We start from the raw sequence: 22624 nt of genomic DNA, 5'->3' as shown, positions 1-22624 counted from the left end.
TGTGGCGTGTCATGGTTTTTCGGGGACAAATGATACACATGCTTCGAATCAAGACTGAAAATTTGACATTTTTCTTCAGCTCCAAAAACAACAATCACCAACCATTTCAACAGAAGTATGTGGTTTGGGTACTTGAACACCGTACGACAACTCAAGTGTCGCGAAAATTGATCGCCCGTTTGCGAAATTGACTTAAAATCTTGAACGCGACCATCAATGCATTGATTGCAATTTTATTTGTATTTCACAACAAATGATATGTGGAAATTTTAACTTGTTTCCCTTTGAAATCCATTTTCTAAACCAAACTATTACCATTAAATAACACAAAATCAATTTAAAATTAAAAGCATTTCTGCGTACAATTGTATTTAAGCAAATCGTATATAAATAAATCTTCGACTGGAATATTAGCATAATAATTGAACGTTTGACCTAAAACTAGAGAGAGAGAGAGAGAGAGAGAGAAATAACAGTTAGATCCAAAGTAAAATGCAAAAATGATGGCAGATGATGTTTTCAAGACTGGAACAAGTTACAAAATTGTATTATGTAATTCAAATTGAAAATAATGTAATAGTTTCCGCTCGGTTCTCCGTCGTGGTTTAATTTCAATTCAGTCTCTAGATAAATGTGCCAAATGTTACCAACAATAATTTGGTTAAATGAGTGATTATTTTTGGAATACAAAGTAGTTATCTGATGTAGCCAATCTTAAATTCCGATAATGAAATGCAAACGAATTGCTCTAAACGAATAAGACATTTTCAAATGGTGTTGAATGTTGAAATCTAAGCAATATTTAATTTTTATTACAGCTTTACACAGGGTTTCCTCTAGTTGATACAACAGCATTTGGCATATTGGTAATATTTTCAGGCGATCGAATTCACTCTATTTTCTCTAATCAATTGTGATTTCAACAAAAATTCGATTGAATATGCCGAAAATTTAATGATTGCGTCTAAATTCCGGCTCTTTTTAAAGCTCAGGAAATTTACTAAAATTTATTTATTTATTTTATCTCGTCTGTGCTTTATTGGCTACTTTAGTTTTAGTACCTATTGTGAACGATCAAAATCATACACATGGAGGAAATGATTTGTGTGCAGGACAATGCCACGCTTTTATCACGCGTCTTGCGATAATGGCTAAATCAACATCCAATTAAACGATCGTTTAGCCGACTATCGGCGCACCAATCGCACCAGCCCCAGGGTACTTGAATGTCGATTTAATCACGTTCTCCTGTACTATATAAGCGGTAACGAGCAGTTCAATCAGTCTTTACTGTTGATTGCGAAAGCGCTCGATTACACCTGATTGCATTTTGCATTTTTAGCCGATTTAGACAAAAGATTAAATCAGTGAACATTTTATGCAGAAATTCAGGATTTAAGTGAGTATCTCTTGGTTTTTGTATTGATTGCTGATGATTTCAAAATTTTAAACAAATAATTGTCAAGGAAAAGTGATACGTTTATATATATTGTTTATTATTATAACGATAATAATAATTGATTGACCACATTTTGAAGCAACAATGATTTAATTTCAACATATCAAAACAATTAAACTGTTATTATGAATATAAATAGAAAATAAATAACTAACAATCAATGATAAAACAGTAGGTTTGACTAAAATGAAGTCATATCAATAGATCATAAACATATAATTATTTAAAAGCACTAATAACACTAACATAAACGGGATAAATACTAAGATGAGCCATGAATTTATTTCCTGCCATTTTTACTTTTTTTTTATTTCAATTTTTTGTATGGTTTACCATAATGCCAATTATATTTAAATAAATGAATTCAACATGACTCAATATTTTTACCGAATTCACAGAAAAAAATATTATCTGGTCATTCATCCGTGGATCACATTTTTAACCGCAACGCGATGCCAATGAAACGATTATTAGACTTCAATCGAATTAATAATGCTGTTACCTATGGCATGCTAGTGAAACGTAGACACACGAACAATTAGACCACTCGAGATAATTGCTGCTGATATGAAATAATTTTGACAAAAGCAATAAAAAACAAAAAAATTAAACACTAACTTTTATCATGTGTGCATCCACACGAGCTTTCAAAATAGTGCTGAAGTTAAAAAAAACACAAATGTTTAATTTAAAACGAACAATTTAATCAACATTCCCACGTGGTTCGAATTAGTTCCTATGTGTAATCGTTATCATGTCTCATAAATTCAAATAATCGTTGCTTTTTGAATGATCTGTTATCTAGACGACAATGTATGCATCGGCGATATGATTATTGGTTCGAATGTTCAGTAGAAAGAAGATGGAGGAGGAGGGAAAAATAATGATTACGTCATAGATTTAGATAATTGTTATCATTTAGATGTACCTTACGGCATAAATAACTGCTAACATATTATAATGAAACGGCTTTTTTCACGCTCAAATCAAGTCAGATCGAAAAGAAGATATATTGAAAAAAAAGACCAAGTCCATTATTGTTTTGAATCTCTTTTACTCACTCAGTCTCTTTCATTCGGAAAAATTCCATTTTTATTCAAGACGCAAAAAAAACAAATCTTAAAAAAATAATATGAAATCAGCAAATATGTGATATATCAAAACATTCACTACCTGCAAATTCGTATTCGTATGAATTGTTGTATTGTTTTGTGTGATGAGTTGATTCGTCGAATCTCGTATCAGCGGTAAGTTGGTTTGTGATTTATTATGTGGTGATTTTGTTGTTGTTTTGTTTTGCGTCGACTGTGCAGAGTCGAGACAGTGAACCTAATGTAAAAACCAGAAGTAAATAACTATTAAAATATTTGCTTTCTCTAGTCAAGCGACGCAAAAAAAAAAATCAAACCATACGAGACTTGGATTTGTTTGTTCGTTTTTTTTCTGGTGGCCATTTAGCGTTATCCATCGAATTGAACCGTGAATTTGTTTTAAAGAAAATCATATTGCAAAACGGTTAGATAAATATCGAAAGGTATCAAGACCGTTACAAAACACAAATACTTTGAATGACCGGAAGGTGACGTTTAAACAGACAGAAAAGATGCCGATTCATTTAGTTTGTCACTGATAACAATACAAGTACGCTTGCGAATCTATATAAACACCAATTAATCATTACATCGTTGTACACACTACAAACCAATGGGTTAATTGATTCAACAACTTCGCTCACTCTGTATTTAGAAACAATGAACTTTAAATAAAACGCTAATCAATTTGTTCCGTTCACAAAACCAAACTGGCTATAATTCTCTGAAAAGTTCATCTTATTAAGATGGTATTTTTATTATCAAAATTATACGGTTAACTATGTGCTCGGAGCGACCATAATGCCATAGCAAAGAAGCCACTAGTTCGAATGGCAGACGCACAATGATTTACAAGCAGACGACTTGAAAGAATTTCGGTGTACAATATCATAGACGATTGTATGGTGAAAATATTGTCGCACGCATTTTAGACACCCAGATTGGTCGAAATCTTGAAGCATTAACACTTCTCTCGTGTTTGGCTTCCTACACTTAACGGTGCAAACGCGATTTGATACACACAAATGGACAAACAAAAGTCTAATGTACATACACTGACTGAAACTTGACAATCAAGTTTATGCAAAGACCGTGTCGAGCAAAAAATTTTAATATATAACTGTATCAATGATAGAGAGAATGAAATGCTGCCGCCTACAACACATATCAAGAATGCAGCTTCCATTTTGATGAATTACATTTGGCGAGTATCCACTGAATATCATTCATTCGTCATTTGATGAGTTTTAAATGATGTCCGAAGAAATAGATTTTCACATTGATTATTATTCATAGTAGAAATTTCCAAGGGGAATCCCATTCACGCGGTGACCCAAAAGCTTGCGAAAAAAACCGAATGGATTTCGTCACGAAATCGCAACATCAAATATATCGAAGAAGTAATTGATCATTTTAGCTTTCGATAAGTGTGTGTGGATTTGGATTTGCAAACGATTTTAAACTCTTTGATCACGTCGCTTGGAAAACACACACGATCACACATAAAGCACACACACACATAGCATGTACAGCGACTTTTTTTTTATTGCTGTAACTTTTGTGATATAATCTCATAAATTAAGAACAATCATCATCTCGAGAGCCAACGTTTTATTCGGCTCTCGAAAAATTTACGAATGTGTTGATGCGGTAAAGCCAAGCGCATACAAATCGCACGCCAAGCTCAGTTTTTGTTGGCTTCAATCGAAATATAAATCAAACTACACAAACCAATATACGAGCCATTTAGACGATGTTGAATTTTAAAGTTCAAGTATAAACGTTTTTTCTTATGTTGTACGTTACCGAGGCATAAGGTCTTTGATACGAGTGCGCTAAAGATTTTTCCCGTGTATGAAGCGAATCGTTTAATGAAAGAGGTACAGCAACGTCGACGACGACAACGAAGGAAAAAAAGACAAGCAAAAAACTGAGTACAAAAACAAGTGCGACAAAAGTGTGTTCATTTTGCATTTTATGTTTCAGCCGAATTATACGATACACACTGAGAGTAAATTGTTACAATCTCTAGTATTTGTGTGTTTTACACGGGGCTTCTACTCTCGACCCCGTGAGAGTGTCATTTTCATACACATCTGCATATGTGTATGTCTCTCTCTCTCTCTCTCTCTCTCTTTTCTCGCTGTATGTGTGTGTGTCGTAGTGTGTAGATTCGTTGGAGATTGCTGTTCTTTTTGAATATTTATCCCATTCCGTTCGCGCGAGCACACCATACGGCAAAATATACACACAAACACACACTTTGCCATACCTTTCTGTGCTTTGCGTTTCGAAAAAAATAAATAAAATAAAACACATATGGCGAATGTACACATAGATTTTTATATGTGCATAAATGTTAATTTTTCTTGATTTGGATTTGTTTTTTTGTTTTTGTTTCATCGATTGTTGTATGTTTCATCATTTTGCGGTCAATTTATTTGTTAGTTGGAATTTGTTGAGCGCATACTTGTCTCTTTCTCATTAGAAGCAGACTCTCTGCAGCTGAGATAAGTACGCGCGCGCGATTGGCTTTATGTCTGTACCTTGATGGGTCAGACAGTTAACACACCAGATTCGTTTTATTGAAGAGAGTTTCTTTTTCATTTAATTTGCTCTTTCATTAATAATTGTTGCTGTTACTGCTGCTGCCGCTGCTGTGCAGTTGTTTGTGTTTTTCATTTCGCGCTTCGCAGAGTTACGGTTACCGAAAAAAAAACACACAAAGAGAATAATTTAATAAAGACGACAAGAAATGAGTGTAACCAATCCGTTGCTGTTGCGCCTATCGTGTTGATAATATATTAGTTCTTCGTTTTTATTTTATTTTTTGAATGGTAAATGATTTAATAGGCATTTGATACAGCCAATTCCGTTTGAGAAGATGTAAAAGTTAAATTGTGTGTCAGTTGTAGTCGCAAAACCAAAACGGCAAAAAAAAAAGAGAAAGACAATTGAGTATGTAGAAACACCTTGAACGAAGAACTACACGCTGCTGCAAATGGACAGAAGGAAATAGCGGAGTAACAACGACAGAAAAAAAACCTTGTGCGAATTTAGTCGATGATTGGTTTTCATTTGAAATTAAATGATCTAAATACATTTTGAAGAAACACCAGAAATAAGTAATGATCATATCATTTGTGGAACAAAGTTGCATTGTTTGTGGTTGTGTGATGTGCCCGCGCGTGTTGTTTCATATGGCCATTATAATTGATTGAACGCCATCATGGTGATCTGGTTCGGGTGCGAGAATGTAAATGTTTATTGTTTGATGTTCAAGTTTAACAATCAACGTGCGGCTCCCACCGATCAATAGAGCACCAACAATAGATTTTGGATTTTATTTCAAGTTTTGCATTGATTTGGTTTCAGAAGACAAGCAAAACAAAAGGGAAGAAAACTGGCCGTTCAAGCAAATCTTTCTCAATAAACAGACACAGTTTGGGTATTGTCAATGATATCTTTACTGAAAACGGTGGTGAAAATTGAAGTTGAATTAGGTAACACGCACTTTTGATGTTGTCGTCGCCAATGCCCAAAAATTGGGCCGACGCAAAACATGACCAATTCAATTGAATAATGATCGTTGGCACTCAAGCGAAAATACAACAAAGTATGAAAGCAAAAACAAAACGCACACACAACCAGCCGTGCTTTATTCAAAATGAAACAAAAAATTATGAGGTGTATTACTGGATTCAACCGACGATTTTTTTTATTATTCTTCTTTTTTTCCATCTCATTGTTTTCGAGAGGAAACAGGTCACAAAAGCTGCTTATTTATACATACATTCACACAGAGCCAGAACTTAATTAAATCTTTACGATTATTGCAAAACAAATTAAATGTTCACCTTTTTCGTTGCATTCAGTGTGTGTTTTTCTCACTTTGAATTTTAGTTCGTTGTAATTTTCTTGTTTCGCTTTTGTTTTACTCTAACTCTCTCTTTCAATCATAACGATAATTCGATTGATCATATTCATTCAAAGACTGCTTGGATTCAATTCAAATGAACTGATACACATTTGCCGGTCATACGTGTTATTCCGGAAAACATCTACCCAAAATATCTATTGTTACGAATAACATCTATTTTTATCTATCTGTATATGCTACTTCGGTAACTCGACTCGATCATATTCTATTGTTTATCAGAGACGAACTGTAATCTAGCGACAATAGTAAACGAAACACTTATCACTTAAATCGTTGCGTTCGCTTGAATTTGAGCAGAGATTGTTCGTCAGTTTATTCAATTTGGTTGGTTCATTTGAGCAGCTACAACAACAACATCGACAAAATATTTCACCTTACTCGGCATCTTATCATCATATTGTGTGTGCATTTCCCCCCTACATACGATGCCACGGCTATTTCGGTTAACGTTCAGTTAATGTTTCATTCAAACACAATACGAGAAGTCAATTGTAATTGTGTGATAAAGTGCGGCCAACCACTTGAAATGTATACTCAATGTAGTCCTAATGGATTGATTTGGCCAAAACGAAACCAAAAAGATAAAGAGAGAATAAAAGAGAGACCAAAGAGGGACAAAAGAGATAATCTAGTGACTTAATTTCCAAGAATCATACTATTTATTTCGATTTGATCGACCTATACCGTGGATACAGATACTAGATTCTCAATTTTTGCATTTCCATGGAAAAAAAAATGTTGTACCATCACAACGTTAAATGATCACCGACTCGAACCGAACAAAACAATACAGACACAATCGTACGAAGAATTCTCACAGTTGATTATTCCATATCTTTGGATGGTACCTGTTCCTAGATTATGGGTTTTTTTTCTCTGTATTAAGAATCTGTTTTTTGCATTTGAGCGAGTGGTTTCATATAAAAATCGATAAACCGCTTTAAAATAATGACAGTTTTCAATTGAACATTCATTATCACACAGTAGGGCTTTCGGAAGCGGCAATTTGAATTGTAGCCGGTTTTGTTTTTGAATTTAACAAACATGTCGAACAAAGTATAATCGATACGAAAAGTGACATTTACGAGTTATTGAGGAATATTTGAAAAACAATTTTAATGCGTTTTTCTTTTATCGAACCATATCGCATTTCCGCGAATAAAAAACACAAAGAGTTTGAGAGAGAGAGAGATTGTGGTGAGTTGCATTTTCTTGCTTATGTGAAATGTGAGATGAATATCAAACAAAATCGATGCGATTCTTGTGCGGGATTCCCTGAATGCTGCCTGGCTGCCTGACTGCCTGCCTGTCTGCTTGCATGAATCACATTACGCCGCAAAAACCAAATCACTCATTATTCAATTTAGTGAAGCCGCTTTTTGTGTGATTTATCAACACTTGCTAATTACTTTACGCCAATAGCACTTTCTCTATCTCTCGCATACGATTTCATAATGTTCGTTAATCGTTTGTATTTAGCATGCAATTTTATTAAAGGGAATCGTATTTGCACGACTCTTCGCCGCACAACAGAGAGGAAAAAAAACGAAATTGTGTATTCATGCAATGCAACGTGGAGATTAACGATATGTTTCTTCTTTGTTTGAAAAATGTTCATACATCTTTGGTTTTTGTCGGTGTAAAATTGAATGCCAGTTTTTTTCTTCATATTGTTGAATGATTTAGAGTATTGTGATGGAATTTTCGTTCAATGTTGTGAGTCATGTTGTGATAAGAACAAGAGTTGTGATCAACGCATATATGTAACACACTTTGATGTAAGTGACGAACAATTACCGTAATACATTGGATTGAGGTTAAGTGAGGTGTTTTCAATCCAACGAAAAATTCTTTATACGGAAATTGAAATTGCGTTATCAATTTATATCTCTTGTTTTGATTTACATTTTACATGAGAAGATAACTTTATTTCGGTACAAGTTTGACGCATTGTTTGTTGTCTTGGCCGTAAAAATATTTTTCTCGTCGAATTTGTGTGTTTTCCGAGAACTGACTCTCCGATGCTAACGAAGATAACGGCAATAATTGTTTGAAACAAACAGGCAATTTATTTCCAAAATAAACGGCAAAACAATCGTACAGCTTCTCGATGATGTGGACCTTGTGAAGAATAAATGCGAAAGTGTAAATGACCCAGAGTTGCCATATATGTTGTGCGAAAAAGAAGAAGAAGCTTTGCGTTGGGCTAAATGTCAAACGATGACATCTCCGATGCGGCGAAGAAAATATAGATCAATAGTCCAAAGTATGACCTTCGCTACCATCTTGAAGTCGAATGCTTGAGTTGTGTTTTCGTTCTTGATCGTACTGTTCTTATCGATTTCTTCGTGTTATCTGTTATGGTATAGTGGGGGTAACTTTACAGGCGAACTGTTTTTTTCTCAAGATATTTTAGTTTCGAAGTGTGTTTTTAGCGTGCATTTGGTGTGTTTATTGTTCGATAATGGAAGAATGATGCCGATCATATTTTGACGGCTGTCATTGACCAATAAATAATTCATAGTAACGTTTTTTGTGTGTGTTTTTTTTCTTCTTCTATCGCATGTATTTCATTTCGATGTCCAACGCAATTCGTTCAATAACCTAACGTGCAGCCAAACCAGCGATCAGCATACGCATATGGACAGTGTGTGTGGATAATAAGAATCAAAACAAAAGGAGAGAAAAAAAGGTGCAGCTGGTCAACACACGCAAATTGAATACAAAATAAGTGAATAACTAAGCACAAAACACAGTGAGACAAAGTGATACATAGAGAGAGAAAGAGAGAGAGAGAGAGAGAGAGAGAGAAGAAGGAAAACAACAAATTATATAGAATAACAATTCCACCGGCTTAACTGACTTGCACATCGATAACAGATAGGAACAAACACTTCATAATTACGGGCTGCTCTAACGCCATAAATAACAGAAAACAGTAACTGACAAATTCTATGCATGCCATATCATTCGAACAGAATCGCATAGTCGTTTTTCTCTGGTGCTTCTTGTTTTTCTCTCTCGATTTTGTTCGTTATTTTATTTAAATAACACTTTTGTTAATAATTCTAAGAACGTGCTTGAAAAATGACGTCGCCACTGTTTAAACATATTTTTGCTGCCTTTTTTATCGTTCACTTATCCAATCACATCGCGTTCGCTGAACATACAACAGCAACAGAAAACACATCATCACCGTCAACACCACCGAAACGAGTATCGAATCGCTTCTTAACCCATCTATTTCGGAAATACGGCAGCCACGGCAAGATATCATTTGAGGTAATTGCTCTTCTTTTGTTTTATTAGCTAGTTGCTCATTATCCGCATCAAAACGGAAATGACGACGCCATCTTTGGCAAAAATAGGAATCGTTTCAACGAAAATCATATGAAATTATTCCTAGTGAGTTATCTGCTCAATTTCGGATTGACTTTATTTTAGCAGAAAAACCATTAAATACAAAGTGTAAAAAAAAGTCTCGAAACGAGACGAAACACATTGAGAAAGACTCATCCGGCACCGACTATATGGATACAGTTTGTTTGTTCATAGTTGCGGTATAGTTCAATCTAACGGTACATCTTTTGGAGACTCTCCACTGTCATTGGCCAAAAATACGTCGTTAATTATCGCTTTTCGAAACTAACACACAAAAAAACAGTTGAAAATATCCCAATTAACGGTTTGTGGCACACAAAATGATACATTTCTCAATGTGATATTTAGGGTTTCGAACATTTGATGCACAATTTGGGAATTGGTGGCATCGATTTTCCAGAAAAGCACACATTGAATGAACATCGACCAAATGGATATAAATTGCCTGAAGTTACTTTTGACGAAGACACATCGACATTCCAAAATGAGCCACCATCGATCACTTTAGAAACCACAACACCTGGTAAGTGTTCCACAATCATATGAAGGTGATGAAAAAAAATGTATTGCTTACTTTCTAGCTCATTGGCGTTTCAAATGATTATTTGAGATTATTAACTGTTATTTTGCTATGTTTGCTTCCATTTATGATGTCTATCAATCAACGTACTCAAGCGATTGTTAAAAACTCCTATCTATATTTTGATTCGAGTTTTTGACAAGTTATTTCATCTTGTATTGTTTCAAAGCACAAGTAATCATATAGTTCAAAAATGACTCATTTTGTAGCTATAGTCTAACTCTATCATTTTTTTCCGGTCATTCATACTCATCATAAACAGAAACATTGTGTGTGTGTGTTTAGTTTGCTTATCTAAAAAAAGATTGCTTGTTAAACATGAGCATTCCGTGTGACCCTTGTGGATCGCTCGCCTATTAGTAAGCAAGCAAAACGGGCGGTGAAGTGCAATTCAAAAGGCAGAAGAAGAAAAAAATCATAAATAACTACATCTAATTTCACTTCATATTCATTTTTTTGCTCAAGTTTCGCTTTTAATTTCACTTTATATGTTCGTTTGTGGCTTCATTTAAATATATTTAGAACTGATTTTTTATAGGTCACTTTTATTATGGTATCAAAGCTACACTTAAAACGTTATTATTATCATAAGATTCATATGATAGATGCAAGTTATTGCTTTCATTTACAGCAACAGCATATGCAGCGGAAAATGATTATCTCATTAAATTAATTAATACATTCGATAATGAAAAGCAAGAAGATATCTTTCGTACGATGCACGATCCAAACCATCGACATCCACGACATCGAGGTACGCATTTGCTGATTTATAACAAAAACCGAATCATATACGTATATCAATCCAAAGAAAATTGATGGTACAGTGAACGTTCGGAAATCTTGAGTCCAACAAAACTTAATCTGAACTTTCGTTTCACAAAGTTACTACACACTTTCATCGTGAATAATGAGCGAAATACGTGTGGCAAATGTGTTTGGAAATCGATAAGATCTAAAGCACAACAAATAAGCAACTTGACGGAAATATTTCGTCCGAGATATGGATTTTTTTAAGGATTCAAATTTGAACAGCCATATGCAAAAGATTTGGTTAAACTACTGAATTTTGTTCGCATATTGGATTAGGGGAGCAGCTGAATAAAGCTTTGTTCTAACTATTTTTGTTGTATCCAATATATCATGACTCATGAATAATGATGATCCATGGACAAAAATCATCAACACTTGAATCTAAACAATAATATTCAAAATTTCATTTAATTCCAGATTAAAAACCGCCCAGAAAGCTCAAGAGTCCGAAAAACAAACTACTTAAGATTACCGAACGTTCGCTGCATAGTTTTTCTTTCTGTTTTTCAATTTAAAACGTGATGCTTAATAGTTTTTTCTTTGAAAACTGAGCGCTGCAATCCCAATGGGAAGAAAAATAAACATCTTAGGAGCATTTTAACATTACTTGATGAAAAAAAAATGGTATTTCCCGCATTCTGCAAAAATGAAGTGGCAATTTAAAAAAAATCTGAAAAATGTGGAACCATTGGTTTTTACTGCAAACGGCACAATGAACGTTTAAAACCGTTTAAAACACGGTTAAATATATCCGTAAATCCGGTAACGTTTATTTCGATCCGAATGTTTGATAAAATTCAATGGAACTTCGACATTCACATATGAACCCGTGAGCATAAAAACGACTTATTAAACGATCGCCGAACAAAACGATACAAGAAAAAACTACCAAACAAAACACACGTTAAAAACGTAACACAGCAGGACGGTACCGTTCAAAACGAAACTCCGCTGTGCTACACATTACCGCTGTGGTACGTTTTGTTCGGTAGTTTTTTCTTGTATCGTTTTGTTCGGCGATTGTTTAATAAGTCGTTTTTATGCTCACGGGTTCATATATATCTGCTGTAACGAATCGATTACGTTGACGTTTTCCGCGTATTAATTAAGCACAGTTTCTCAGTAAGCTTCTTACTTTGGGGTAAATAGACTGGGTGCCTGGTGGTGGCTTTCGCATTATTTTCTCAGTAGATTTAAAAATAGCACAACTTTTTTTGTAGCATTGGCTATCAATCATTTTCACGAGTCACTAGTATAGTTTGACACACACAACAAGAAGAAAAAAAACGATTGAAAATTATTGACAGGTGTTTGTTTATTTGCGGATGAAAAAATAACTCAAAACCGGTAGTGCCAAAGATTCTACACGTGACAATATTTAAATAAATTTCGATACAGTTTCTCCGAATTTCGATAACGTTAAGGCTGTATACAGTTTTATAAAACAAGAAGTGTTTTATAAGAGAGAAAAAAAACTTGTTTTTATAGCGCATCAAATGTATGAACACAAATAGCTTAGGCGAATGAATATACGCGAATTCTTCGGAATTCCTTTTAGTAAAAAAAAAGAATTTCGAAATATTTTTTCTCTTCAAAACGTAGATCATTCCAGTCAACAGAGAAAAACATGTCTTTCGCCGATTTCTTTGGTGCAAATGTACAGTCCAGACGCGATGAATGGAACGATAAAAAATAACCCGGTATATCGGTCATCATCCGTGTTGGCCGACAACAATGATGAACATCAGCACCAACATCAGCATGAGCATCAGCACCAGCATTCGGACGAAGATGGCGATTATAGTATATCAAATATTCAAATTACACCGGCCGCATTCATGAATATGTGCCCCGCATTATTGGTGCAAATCGAGCAAGGTTCATGCGCCGAACAACAGCAACAACAACACTTTGATGATGAACCTCTGCCATCATCATCGGCATCATTGCCGTCAGTGCAACCAAAAGAACCAAGAGAAAGCAAGGTTATTTCCAGCTTTGGTAAGTGATAAGTCTTGCCTGAGCAATAGACTTGACCATGCTGTCATTCGTTTGAGCATTTGAACAACAACAAAAAATAAGACACAATAACTGAGAGATGTTTTTTCTTTGTATTCAATTTTGTAGCATGGATTGCGGCAGTTGTGTCAATCACGATAATATCATTATGTGGATTAATTGGAATTGCCATGGTACCACTTACGAAATTTAGTGCATATCATGAGATTTTACGTTTTATGATCGCCATTGCCATCGGAACGCTGGTCGGAGACGCTTTGATGGTGAGCTAATATATTTATATTCATCGTTTGGGCGGTATACATATATTTAAATTGCTAAGAGTTATCAAATCTCGTACAACCTTCAGACGAAGATTATAGGTCATTCGTATAGAATTATAACAGCGAATGTAATTTCTTTAGTTTGAAATTTATTTGTTTCTTCTTGCATTTTGGTTCGCTCTAGCATTTGATTCCACATGCGTTAGCGCCACATGACCATGCATCAACGGAGGAGAGTCATATGCACGGCGATACTCGTCATGCTGAGGATGCACATGATCATAGCAGCGAGACGGAGGCGGTTTGGTTGTGCGGTTGTGCCTTTTTGACGGCATTAGTAATGTATTTCATCGAAGCCCTACTGCCATTGTTATCTGGAAATGCTGGCCATGGCCATAGTCACGGTGGTCACGGTCATGGGCCAAAAATATCCAACAAAGTGCAAGCCGAAGTGATTCACAGTCCAGAAGACTGTCAACATCAGCAAAATGAAAATCAGGCAAGTAACTGTGGTAGCTGTGAGGATCTCGACAACGATTTGGAAAACTCAAAGAAAAATATCGAAGAAAATGTGATGGTTAAGGACACAAAGGTGCGACCGTTGGGCGCTCTAACACCGGTCGCATTCATGGTGATCATTGGTGATGGGCTGCATAATCTGACGGACGGAATGGCCATCGGAGCTGCGTTCGGTGTGGATCCAGTGACAGGGATGGCTACCGCATTAGCGGTTTTGTGTCATGAATTGCCCCACGAACTTGGCGATTTTGCGCTTCTTCTCCAAACAGGTGTCAGTCTACGACGAGCATTCGTATTTAATGTCATATCATCAATGCTCAGTTTTATCGGTATGATTTTCGGTTTGTTGATTGTGAATGCAAACAGTGCATTTGTGCGGTGGATTTACGCAGGAACTGCTGGCACATTTTTGTAAGTTTTTCTCCCCATTTTATTAAAACAAAAATTAATACCTTACTAATTTAAAACTCATTTTCATTTAAGGTACATTGCATTTGCTGACTTAGTGCCAGAGCTCGGCCGAGCCGAACAATCCGTTAAGATGACACTCATCCAAGCACTTGGCATTCTGATTGGCGGCATTATTATGCTCTTAATCGGCCTCTACGAAGACAGCCTTAAGATAATATTCGCTACTATAGAGAGCTGATCAAATAGTCATATAAGTGTTATACATAATTTTTAAATCGAATTAGATAGTTTAAACTATTCTAAAAACAAGATGATAGATCAACAAATGTATATTTTTACAGATCATAGGAAACGCGAATTTTCTAGCCATTTTCAACGAAAACATTTTTCAATTCATTTTAACAGTGTTTATACGTTTTAGTAGCGTACGTTTTCATTCGTGCGCGCACCAAGCGAAAGAGAAAAAAAATACAATGAAATCAAACGCAATTTCGTATTTAGTTGAACTTAAGTTTTAATGAAATTTATTCAATATAGATTTTATTTAAATACATTTACACTATTTATTATTGGTTTTTGACTCCATTTTCCATTGCGTAAGTGGATGTCTGTATGTGATTTTTTTTTTGTATTTCAACATTTTCGTTTTTGTCTGTTTTGAAAATTGTATCGTTTGGATTTCATACTTCGGTCACAGTGAGTGTGATGAGAATAATTTCTTGTAATTGTACGGATTTGCTTCATTATTTTAATCATTATTGTTAGAAGAACAAAATAATTGAAGTACATCCAAGCTGACGACACTTCAGTACAAACATCATTTGAGCGCTCGCAGCGCCACGAACTCTCGTATCATTTTGTATTGACTTTTCGATAGTTCATGAGTTCGCCGTAGACTTCGTCAAAACGTGTCGTCCCTTTGAGTACATCTGCTCAATGTGAAAACATCGAAATATATGTATATTCTTCTGAGAGTGAGCAGAACCGACACTCAATCACATACTTTTAATATTTTTTTTTATTTTAGTGTAGAAAAAAAAAATTGATAACGTAAAATGAAATCAAATTATTTTTGGACCTAATAAAAAGAAACCTAATGCCTATCTCAATTTAATTCTATAAAATTAGAAAAAAAATTCACACACACTTGATTTATTAGATATTAACTTCTTCTAGTTTTTGTTTCGATCATGTAAACTGGCCATCAGCTCATGGAAAGAATTCGTTCCAATGAAGTAAACGGTGAAAAAAAAAAACCGGAAAAGTCGACACATCATTCAAAAACTGAAAATTCGTATATTCATTGCGTTTGCGTATTCGACATTCAGAAATGATACACAATTGACAGTCATGATTTCTGGTCACTGTAATTCACCGACAACGATCGGCTAACTTCAAAACATCTTATCAATAATTCTTTGCTTTCGGAATGTTTTGATTACTTTGATTCTCGATGCGATTGATTCATCTCTTTCTCATAAAGATTCCGCTCTTTTTTTTGTTGCAAATGACAAATTAGAAATGTCCAATTTTATTTATCTGTTTGTTTGTTTTTTTTCTGGTAAAGAAATCTATCGATATTTTATAACCCGTTGAACACCAAATGTCATAAGGGGTAGATCTCTAGCAGAGATATCTTTCCATTATCCCTATGAATTCATTTTCTTTCCATCATCCTTATCTATTTTGTTAAAGATTTATTTTAGATCTAAAAACTTTCTCGCATTTTCACTTAATTCAAAAGTTGATGCCTCATTTCATCAAACAAACGAAAAAAAAAAATTAAAAAAAAAGAAGAGAGAAAGCAAAAGTATGTCTGCATATAAACGGTTTTAGATGTAACCGGTGATGAAAAGAGAAGCTTGAACGTATATCTAATGATGGAAAAATGTCTATTGACGTGAATTGTGTGCACCCTCGTCATAGTCATCGGGCAGCTCCTCGATTTCTACATGGTGTTGATGGTTGTTCATGTTCTGTGATCTATCTTTCATTTGTCTGTGATGAGTACGTCGCGACTGTGGTGATACATTGTTGTATGGATGTGGGTGGATGCTGCAATAAAAAAGAAAAAAATATCGAAATAAAAGGAACGTTAGAATGGAGAAGTTAGAAGAATCCAAATTTCAATTGTATGGCGAACTTAGGCGAAAATAAAACGGTCAGTTGTGAATGAAGAATAAACAAAACACGTAAACTCTTAAACGAATATTTAAAGCATTTTCACGTTCAAAATTTCAGTCGATTAAAAGAGCGTAAATAACTCGAAAAGTTGTCCATTGTCACAGGTTCCGCCATTTCATTCATCATATTTTTATGTCCAATTTCGTACAAACAATATCAAAGATGACAAACAAATAAGAGATTCTTTATCTACCAGAAAAATCTCTCATGCACTGAATACTTAACAAGTGTTTGTGCGTCGCGTGTTAATTGCCACAAACAGTTTAAATTAATTTGCCCATTCACGGAATAGAGACAGAGAGAGAGAGAGAGAGAGAACGAGTGAGTGATAAAGATAAGTATTTAATACACAAACAAAAGTTTTTTTCTCAACGCCAAACTCGAAACAAGCACATGCAGATAAAATCACAATAACGTCGCCAGACACGACGGTTAGTGCTCGGTTAGTAGCTGAGGTTAGAAGTTCAAGTGAGAAATCCGATTCAACGCCAAACAAAATGCATTTACACAAACAATATTTGCATACACACATTGTTTTCTTTGTGTGAGTTTGTGTGGTCGAATTCGGATAACGATGCATACATACAATCGAACTGAATCAATCGATTTAGCACTGAAATACAATGAACACACTGACGTGTGATCTAGAACGTTGATTTGTATTGTTTCATTCGGTCAAGTCTTTGAAACCAACCGATAAAAATCTAATTTTTTTTCATTGTTTTTTCACATGAAACTTTTTTTTTCTATAAATTATCCAAATTTTTAGATTTATGGTGAAGAAAAATAATTTTTTTTCATATTGAATCTCATTGAAATTCTCTAAATACATCAAGCGCTCTTCGTGTTTTTCATGTTCTCGTGTCTGGTTAGTTTTTCATTTGAGCGCTGCCTTATAATTCGCTAAACTTCGAATTTGCATGAAACAATATAAGTAGCTTCTGACATTGGTATAAAATTGATGGTTTACTGCCGTAAGGCTTTGTCGTCGGTCCGCACATTATACCACCACGGTGGGTGCAGTTCACCGCTCAATAATGTACGAAACGGAACAGACTAGACATTCATGCTATGCGCTGATTGTTGTTATAGTCTGTTCCGTTTCGTACTAGAGAGACTGGCTCTTACGAGAGTCACGATAGGGTAGCTAACGCGAAAGAATTTTTTAGCAAAAGAATTTAGTGTTTTGTTCGCGGCGTGTTAGTGAAAAACGGCTGACACGGGAATTCCTGTTACGAGACTTATAAAAACACTGTGAAAATCACCGTAATGAGTGGAGAAAAGCTGATGAATTGAAAATAGAAGAAGACGGAATTCTTTCGTTAGCGTTAGCTACATGAAGTGGTGTGTATGTGTGTATGTCATGATAAAGACGAGAGATAAACAAAATTAGTCATTTTAGTTGAAACGAATGAAGTACATAATATGAAACAAACAAATGCGGTTAATTTACACAAACAAAATGAAAACACAATCATTTATCACGCACTACTTTTCATTTGCATTGAATCGAAGCCGATTGCGTTGACATCGATGTCGGTCTTCGATTGTGATCCGAATAAATGTGGAGAGGAAAAACAAAGAGCTGCCAGTTAAAAGAGCATGTGAAATTTTGTTGTCAGCCAATTGAAAGTGATTATTTGGAATAATTTCATTTGTTTTTGTTTTGTTGGATTGATTATGTATTTTTTGTTAATGTCATTGAAGCGTTGCGACGCAGCCGCATTTCACTTTAATTTATTTGGTTTGGTTCTTAAAGAATCGGCTGTAAAAACTAACCTTGTTCGCGGCGACATAAAATTATTTAGACCACTACTCATAGTCAGGGGCGACGAGGTTGGCGTACGAAGTGGCCGTCTTGACGTGATTTTATGTGAATATTGTGTGTGCTTTTCAGGTCGTACAGCACGACCGCGCGAATGCGAACCGGCGGCGATGGACGACGACGACGACGTTGGCGGCGGTGGCGACGGTGGCAATGTTACATTTGGTTCGGCTTCCTCCGTATTTTTCGACGTTGAGCTGTTTGTAAATTATTTGTGAAATTAATTGGTTTTTGTTTTTTTTTCTTTTGAAATTATTTTCGAAGAATAATTTGTGTATATCAACATGTGCAATTTTATTGTGAGAAATTATCTCCATCTTCTGGGTCATTCCGAAAAGTGGCCGCTTCTTTAAAATCACACAATATATATATTTATGAAACATCGATGTAATCGCACATGATACATTGAAATATGCATTTTATTGTCGACAATCGATAATAATGAATAATATAGCGAAATGAGTTTTTAATTATCTGCTTCTTCTTGTGAACGTGCCAGTTGTGAATAACGAACATATTTGATTGATATGAAATGCAATGTATACGTGACAAAAGGTGAACTTCAGACAGGAATCAATTCAATGCGTGACGATTGTACACTTTATTACCACAATTGCTGCTGTTAATATTTGCTCATGTTTCTTTCTTTTATTCTTTGATGCGCGTTTTCAAAATACCAATTAACGATTTTTTCGGAGTTTCATTTGCGTTTTGGGACATTGCGAACATGGAGCAAATCAAATGAAAACTGAAAAACAAATGATATTTCTTTCGTTTCTGTCAAAGTAATGATAATTTATGAGCGCACACCTTAAACAGAAAACATTTGCATATAAGCCGATGGTTGTACCCTATTTTGCATTTATTTCCCATTTGATCAAATACAATGCTAATAATAATTTTTTTTTTTTTTTTTTAATGACGAAGTTAATCGATTTGATTTGAATATGTCTTGCATTTGTTTTTTTTTTCTTCTGACTTTTGTTTCAATTTATCTAAGAGTTAGAAAAAAATTCAAGAAATGTTCGACTTTTACTTCCAAATTTCAACAGAAAAGTGTATAAATAAACCACAATCAACAACTACTACACTTGACTCAGACTATAACGTGTTCAAAATGAATATATATATATATGTGTGTGTGTTTCTTCAGAAAAAAACGTATAAAACTGTTCCATAGAACTTCTGTTTTGTTCACCAATTGTGTAATTTATTGTGTATTGTCTCAAATAAAAGCGACAAAAATGTGTTTATGAATCGATGTTAGCTTTGAAACGTATTCTCACCTTGAACTGTGCTGTTCGGCTGGCATGATAGCTGGTAATTGTCGACGCGAGCCACTGCTTCCGCCCACTTCGCTGATGGCATTTGGCAATCGCATTCCTTGGCGACTCTTTTGTGTAAATTCGCGATCAAAGTCTTCAGCTTGGTCCTCTTCCAAATTGATAAAGTCTTGACGCTCTTCATGCTGACCAGAATGATAATTCTGTTCACGTTCGATAATATGTGCACGTTCACCAATGTGATGGCCGATGGCCATTTTTTTCACACCAGTGCGGGAATCTTGTACCGTTTTTTTTGTTTCACGAATTCCACCTGGACCCGTTTTAGTGCTGCTGGTTGCTTGATACACTTGCGGCCGTCCATCGGGTCCATGCGACATTGAAATCACGCTACTCGAACTGAATGATGGACCATCCATTCCTTCTCCGCTCAACAGGCGATTCATGTTGGGCATGGCCGGAAAACCAAATGGCATCAAACCACCACCAAATCCAATGGCTTGTTGATGATTCTGCTGCGGACCAAAACCAGCTGCACCACCAGTCAATGCATCAAATGCACTGAAATAAAAATAGAATCAAGAAAACAAAATTATCAACTTGCTTTTGATTCCGAATAAAGTTGGATAAATACTATTTATACTTTAAATTTTAACTTACCCGAATGGGTCACCGAACATCGAGCTCATCATATTATTCATTTGACGCATTGAGCGCATGTGATGTCTATGAAAATAAAATAAATATTATTGCAATTTTTTTTCTTCATAAAAATCAAATCAATTACATAAAATACATTCAGCAATTAAAAAATATTTTATGAATATTTTGGTGTTCGTAAACCACTTAAAATGTATCGATTTCAAATGCAGGAAGTGAGCTCATTCATTAAATGTCAATTAAATTCCCTTCCTGGTTATTGATATGGGAAACGAAATTTCGCAATGAAAATTTCAATTCTATTCGAAAACAAACGAAAAAAGTTTCCCTAAAATTTTGACGTTCTTCCGCCATTTTTTGCATTAATGATGTGATTTTACATTTATTTTCTGTAAATATTCAGCAATAAAAGATGCATAGATATGAAAATCAATTGATGTTCAAAGAAAAGGAATACGTGAGTATATGCGCATCAAATAAACGCTAAAAAGACATGCATTCTAGTCCATTGCCATAAATCTGCTAAATAAATGACACTTAATTTTTACATTTCGCCAACAGTGGCCAACAAAAAGAAAACGGCTTGGTCTCATTGCTGTACATGGAACATAGATAGGATCAAATGGTCGACAATGCATATATATAGATATATATATCTATTATGCTAAAGTAAGATGAACAGTAGTAGTAGTAGTAGCCTTGACGAAAAGAGCTGAGTTAATTTGAAACGATGGCTAGTGAAAGAGTAGTATTTTCCGAGGTGTTCCATGTACATTCGAAGCAGAGAATTTCATCCAAAAACTCTTTGCTTACGAAATATCCGACAAAACAAACACATCAAAATCTCTCTCTATCTGTCTATCTCTTTCTCTCTCGCACCGTTATAGTGAAGACATCTGAGGAATGAAATACAGTGCGCACATTTGTAGTTGTACGTCCACAGCACTTCTGAGTGGATAACAAATGTGTGCGCTAGTGTTTGTGTTGGTGAGAAAGTTCGAGCTGATGTGTATGAAGAAAAAGAATGTTGTAAATGTGTATGTGTACTGCGAATCTGTTCTCGAAACCTCGATTGGTCGTCTCTTTTTCCACATTAGATCTTCTATCGATGATGAGTGGAAAAATCGCATTACACCATGCACCTTTTTTTCGATAATCCATTTGGATCAAAAAATCAATGAATATGAACTTTGAAATAAAAGCAATCGCAAAAAAATAATCATCATCATCATCATCATCGTTGTCTCACAATACATCCGTATATACAAACACCAATTGTTGTTGAAACATATGATTTGCTAAAGTGGTTTTTTCCAATAACTATCTCTCTTACTAGCATGCATTCAGCGAATACAATAATAATTATTTACTTGATACATTTTTTCTTGTCGTCCCAATACCATCGAAGGCTATGCAATTGGTTTTTCACCACTGTGTACTGTCATCGGAAAACACCAGCACAGAGATACTCATTTTCAATATTCACACAAAATCACACCACACAAAGACGATTTATTGATTATATGAACAGACCAAAAAAAAATAATTTACTTACCCAAAAATTGGATCATCTTCAAAATCGCCCATCAATGAACCGAACATGTCGTTTTCTTTTTAATACTCTTTGCTTTTAGTTTAACGCAAATCCTTTTCTACGTCACACAATTAGTGACCAGAAAAAAAGTAAAATGGAGAACTATTCAACACACAGTCTACTCTTTGACACCAAATTGATGCTTCACACTTTTGTTTCAAAATGAAATTCAAACGCTTGCGGTTGTTCGAGTATTTTCGACAGCCTCCGTACAATTTGCAATAGTATTCATTCAATTGAATTTACTACCCAAAATTGATATCTGGTTGTAATTTGCTTTTTTTTCTCTATCTCTCACGATTATTTGTGAATTAGAAATCTTTCCCGTTATATTGTTGTGCACTCACTAGACTCGTTGTAATACTACTAATACACGCTGAGTTTTTTGGTTTCTTTCCATCAAGTGTCACTGCGGTTACTACTGCACTTTCAATAGATTTTTTTCTATCGTTTTAGCACACCAGACGGCGCTGTTGTCCCCGTAGAGAATATCATATTCATTCGTTTACTCAAATTTGCTCGAGGGTTTCAAGAAAAATCAACAAACCAACCACAATTTTCATTTTTTCGAACAAATTTTCTTTTGCAAATATTTCTTGTAT

The 22624-nt window shown here is 34.9% G+C and overlaps 2 protein-coding genes across 9 annotated transcripts; one reads left to right on the top strand and one right to left on the bottom strand.

The window, feature by feature from the left end:
* Positions 1-1255: 1255 nt before the first annotated feature.
* Positions 1256-15585, top strand: LOC129573921 (zinc transporter ZIP10). 8 transcript variants are annotated; one of them, XM_055455098.1, is made up of 8 exons: positions 1256-1399; positions 9106-9772; positions 10220-10394; positions 11083-11205; positions 12867-13265; positions 13392-13546; positions 13731-14476; positions 14549-15585. In XM_055455098.1, the coding sequence occupies exons 2-8, from the start codon at positions 9578-9580 to the stop codon at positions 14712-14714; spliced, it is 1959 nt and encodes a 652-aa protein (XP_055311073.1). In that variant the 5' UTR covers positions 1256-1399; positions 9106-9577; the 3' UTR covers positions 14715-15585. The 8 variants fall into 8 exon arrangements, with proteins under 8 accessions (XP_055311073.1, XP_055311076.1, XP_055311071.1 ...); XM_055455101.1 differs by lacking the exon at positions 1256-1399 and adding an exon at positions 5037-5387; XM_055455096.1 differs by lacking the exon at positions 1256-1399 and adding an exon at positions 5043-7687.
* Positions 14973-22455, bottom strand: LOC129573922 (myeloid leukemia factor). Its single transcript, XM_055455105.1, has 5 exons — positions 21984-22455; positions 20429-20494; positions 19772-20329; positions 18440-18682; positions 14973-16531 (listed from the first exon to the last, which is right to left on the bottom strand). The coding sequence occupies exons 1-5, from the start codon at positions 22028-22030 to the stop codon at positions 16369-16371; spliced, it is 1077 nt and encodes a 358-aa protein (XP_055311080.1). The 5' UTR covers positions 22031-22455; the 3' UTR covers positions 14973-16368.
* Positions 22456-22624: the final 169 nt, after the last annotated feature.

This window comes from Sitodiplosis mosellana, unplaced genomic scaffold, assembly GCF_009176505.1.
Source record: "Sitodiplosis mosellana isolate CC-2019 unplaced genomic scaffold, AAFC_SMos_1.0 Smas_scaffold_6150, whole genome shotgun sequence".
In the NCBI taxonomy this organism is placed as follows: domain Eukaryota; kingdom Metazoa; phylum Arthropoda; class Insecta; order Diptera; family Cecidomyiidae; genus Sitodiplosis; species Sitodiplosis mosellana.
The sequence above is the reverse complement of the archived record's forward strand: the minus strand, read 5'-3'. Positions and strand labels throughout refer to the sequence as shown.

What these genes read in the sequence shown, in the direction of transcription:
- LOC129573921 (XM_055455098.1), top strand. Translation starts at nt 9,578, where the DNA reads ATGACGTCGCCACTGTTTAAACATATTTTTGCTGCCTTTTTTATCGTT. An exon ending in TTTAGAAACCACAACACCTG is followed by an intron (nt 10,395 to 11,082) that starts GTAAGTGTTCCA and finishes TTTCATTTACAG; the next exon opens with CAACAGCATATGCAGCGGAA. An exon ending in TCGACATCCACGACATCGAG is followed by an intron (nt 11,206 to 12,866) that starts GTACGCATTTGC and finishes TTCAAAACGTAG; the next exon opens with ATCATTCCAGTCAACAGAGA.
- LOC129573922 (XM_055455105.1), bottom strand. Translation starts at nt 22,030, where the DNA reads ATGTTCGGTTCATTGATGGGCGATTTTGAAGATGATCCAATTTTTGG. An exon ending in ATGTTCGGTGACCCATTCGG is followed by an intron (nt 20,330 to 20,428) that starts GTAAGTTAAAAT and finishes TTTTTATTTCAG; the next exon opens with TGCATTTGATGCATTGACTG. An exon ending in GCCGAACAGCACAGTTCAAG is followed by an intron (nt 18,683 to 19,771) that starts GTGAGAATACGT and finishes ATTTACAAACAG; the next exon opens with CTCAACGTCGAAAAATACGG.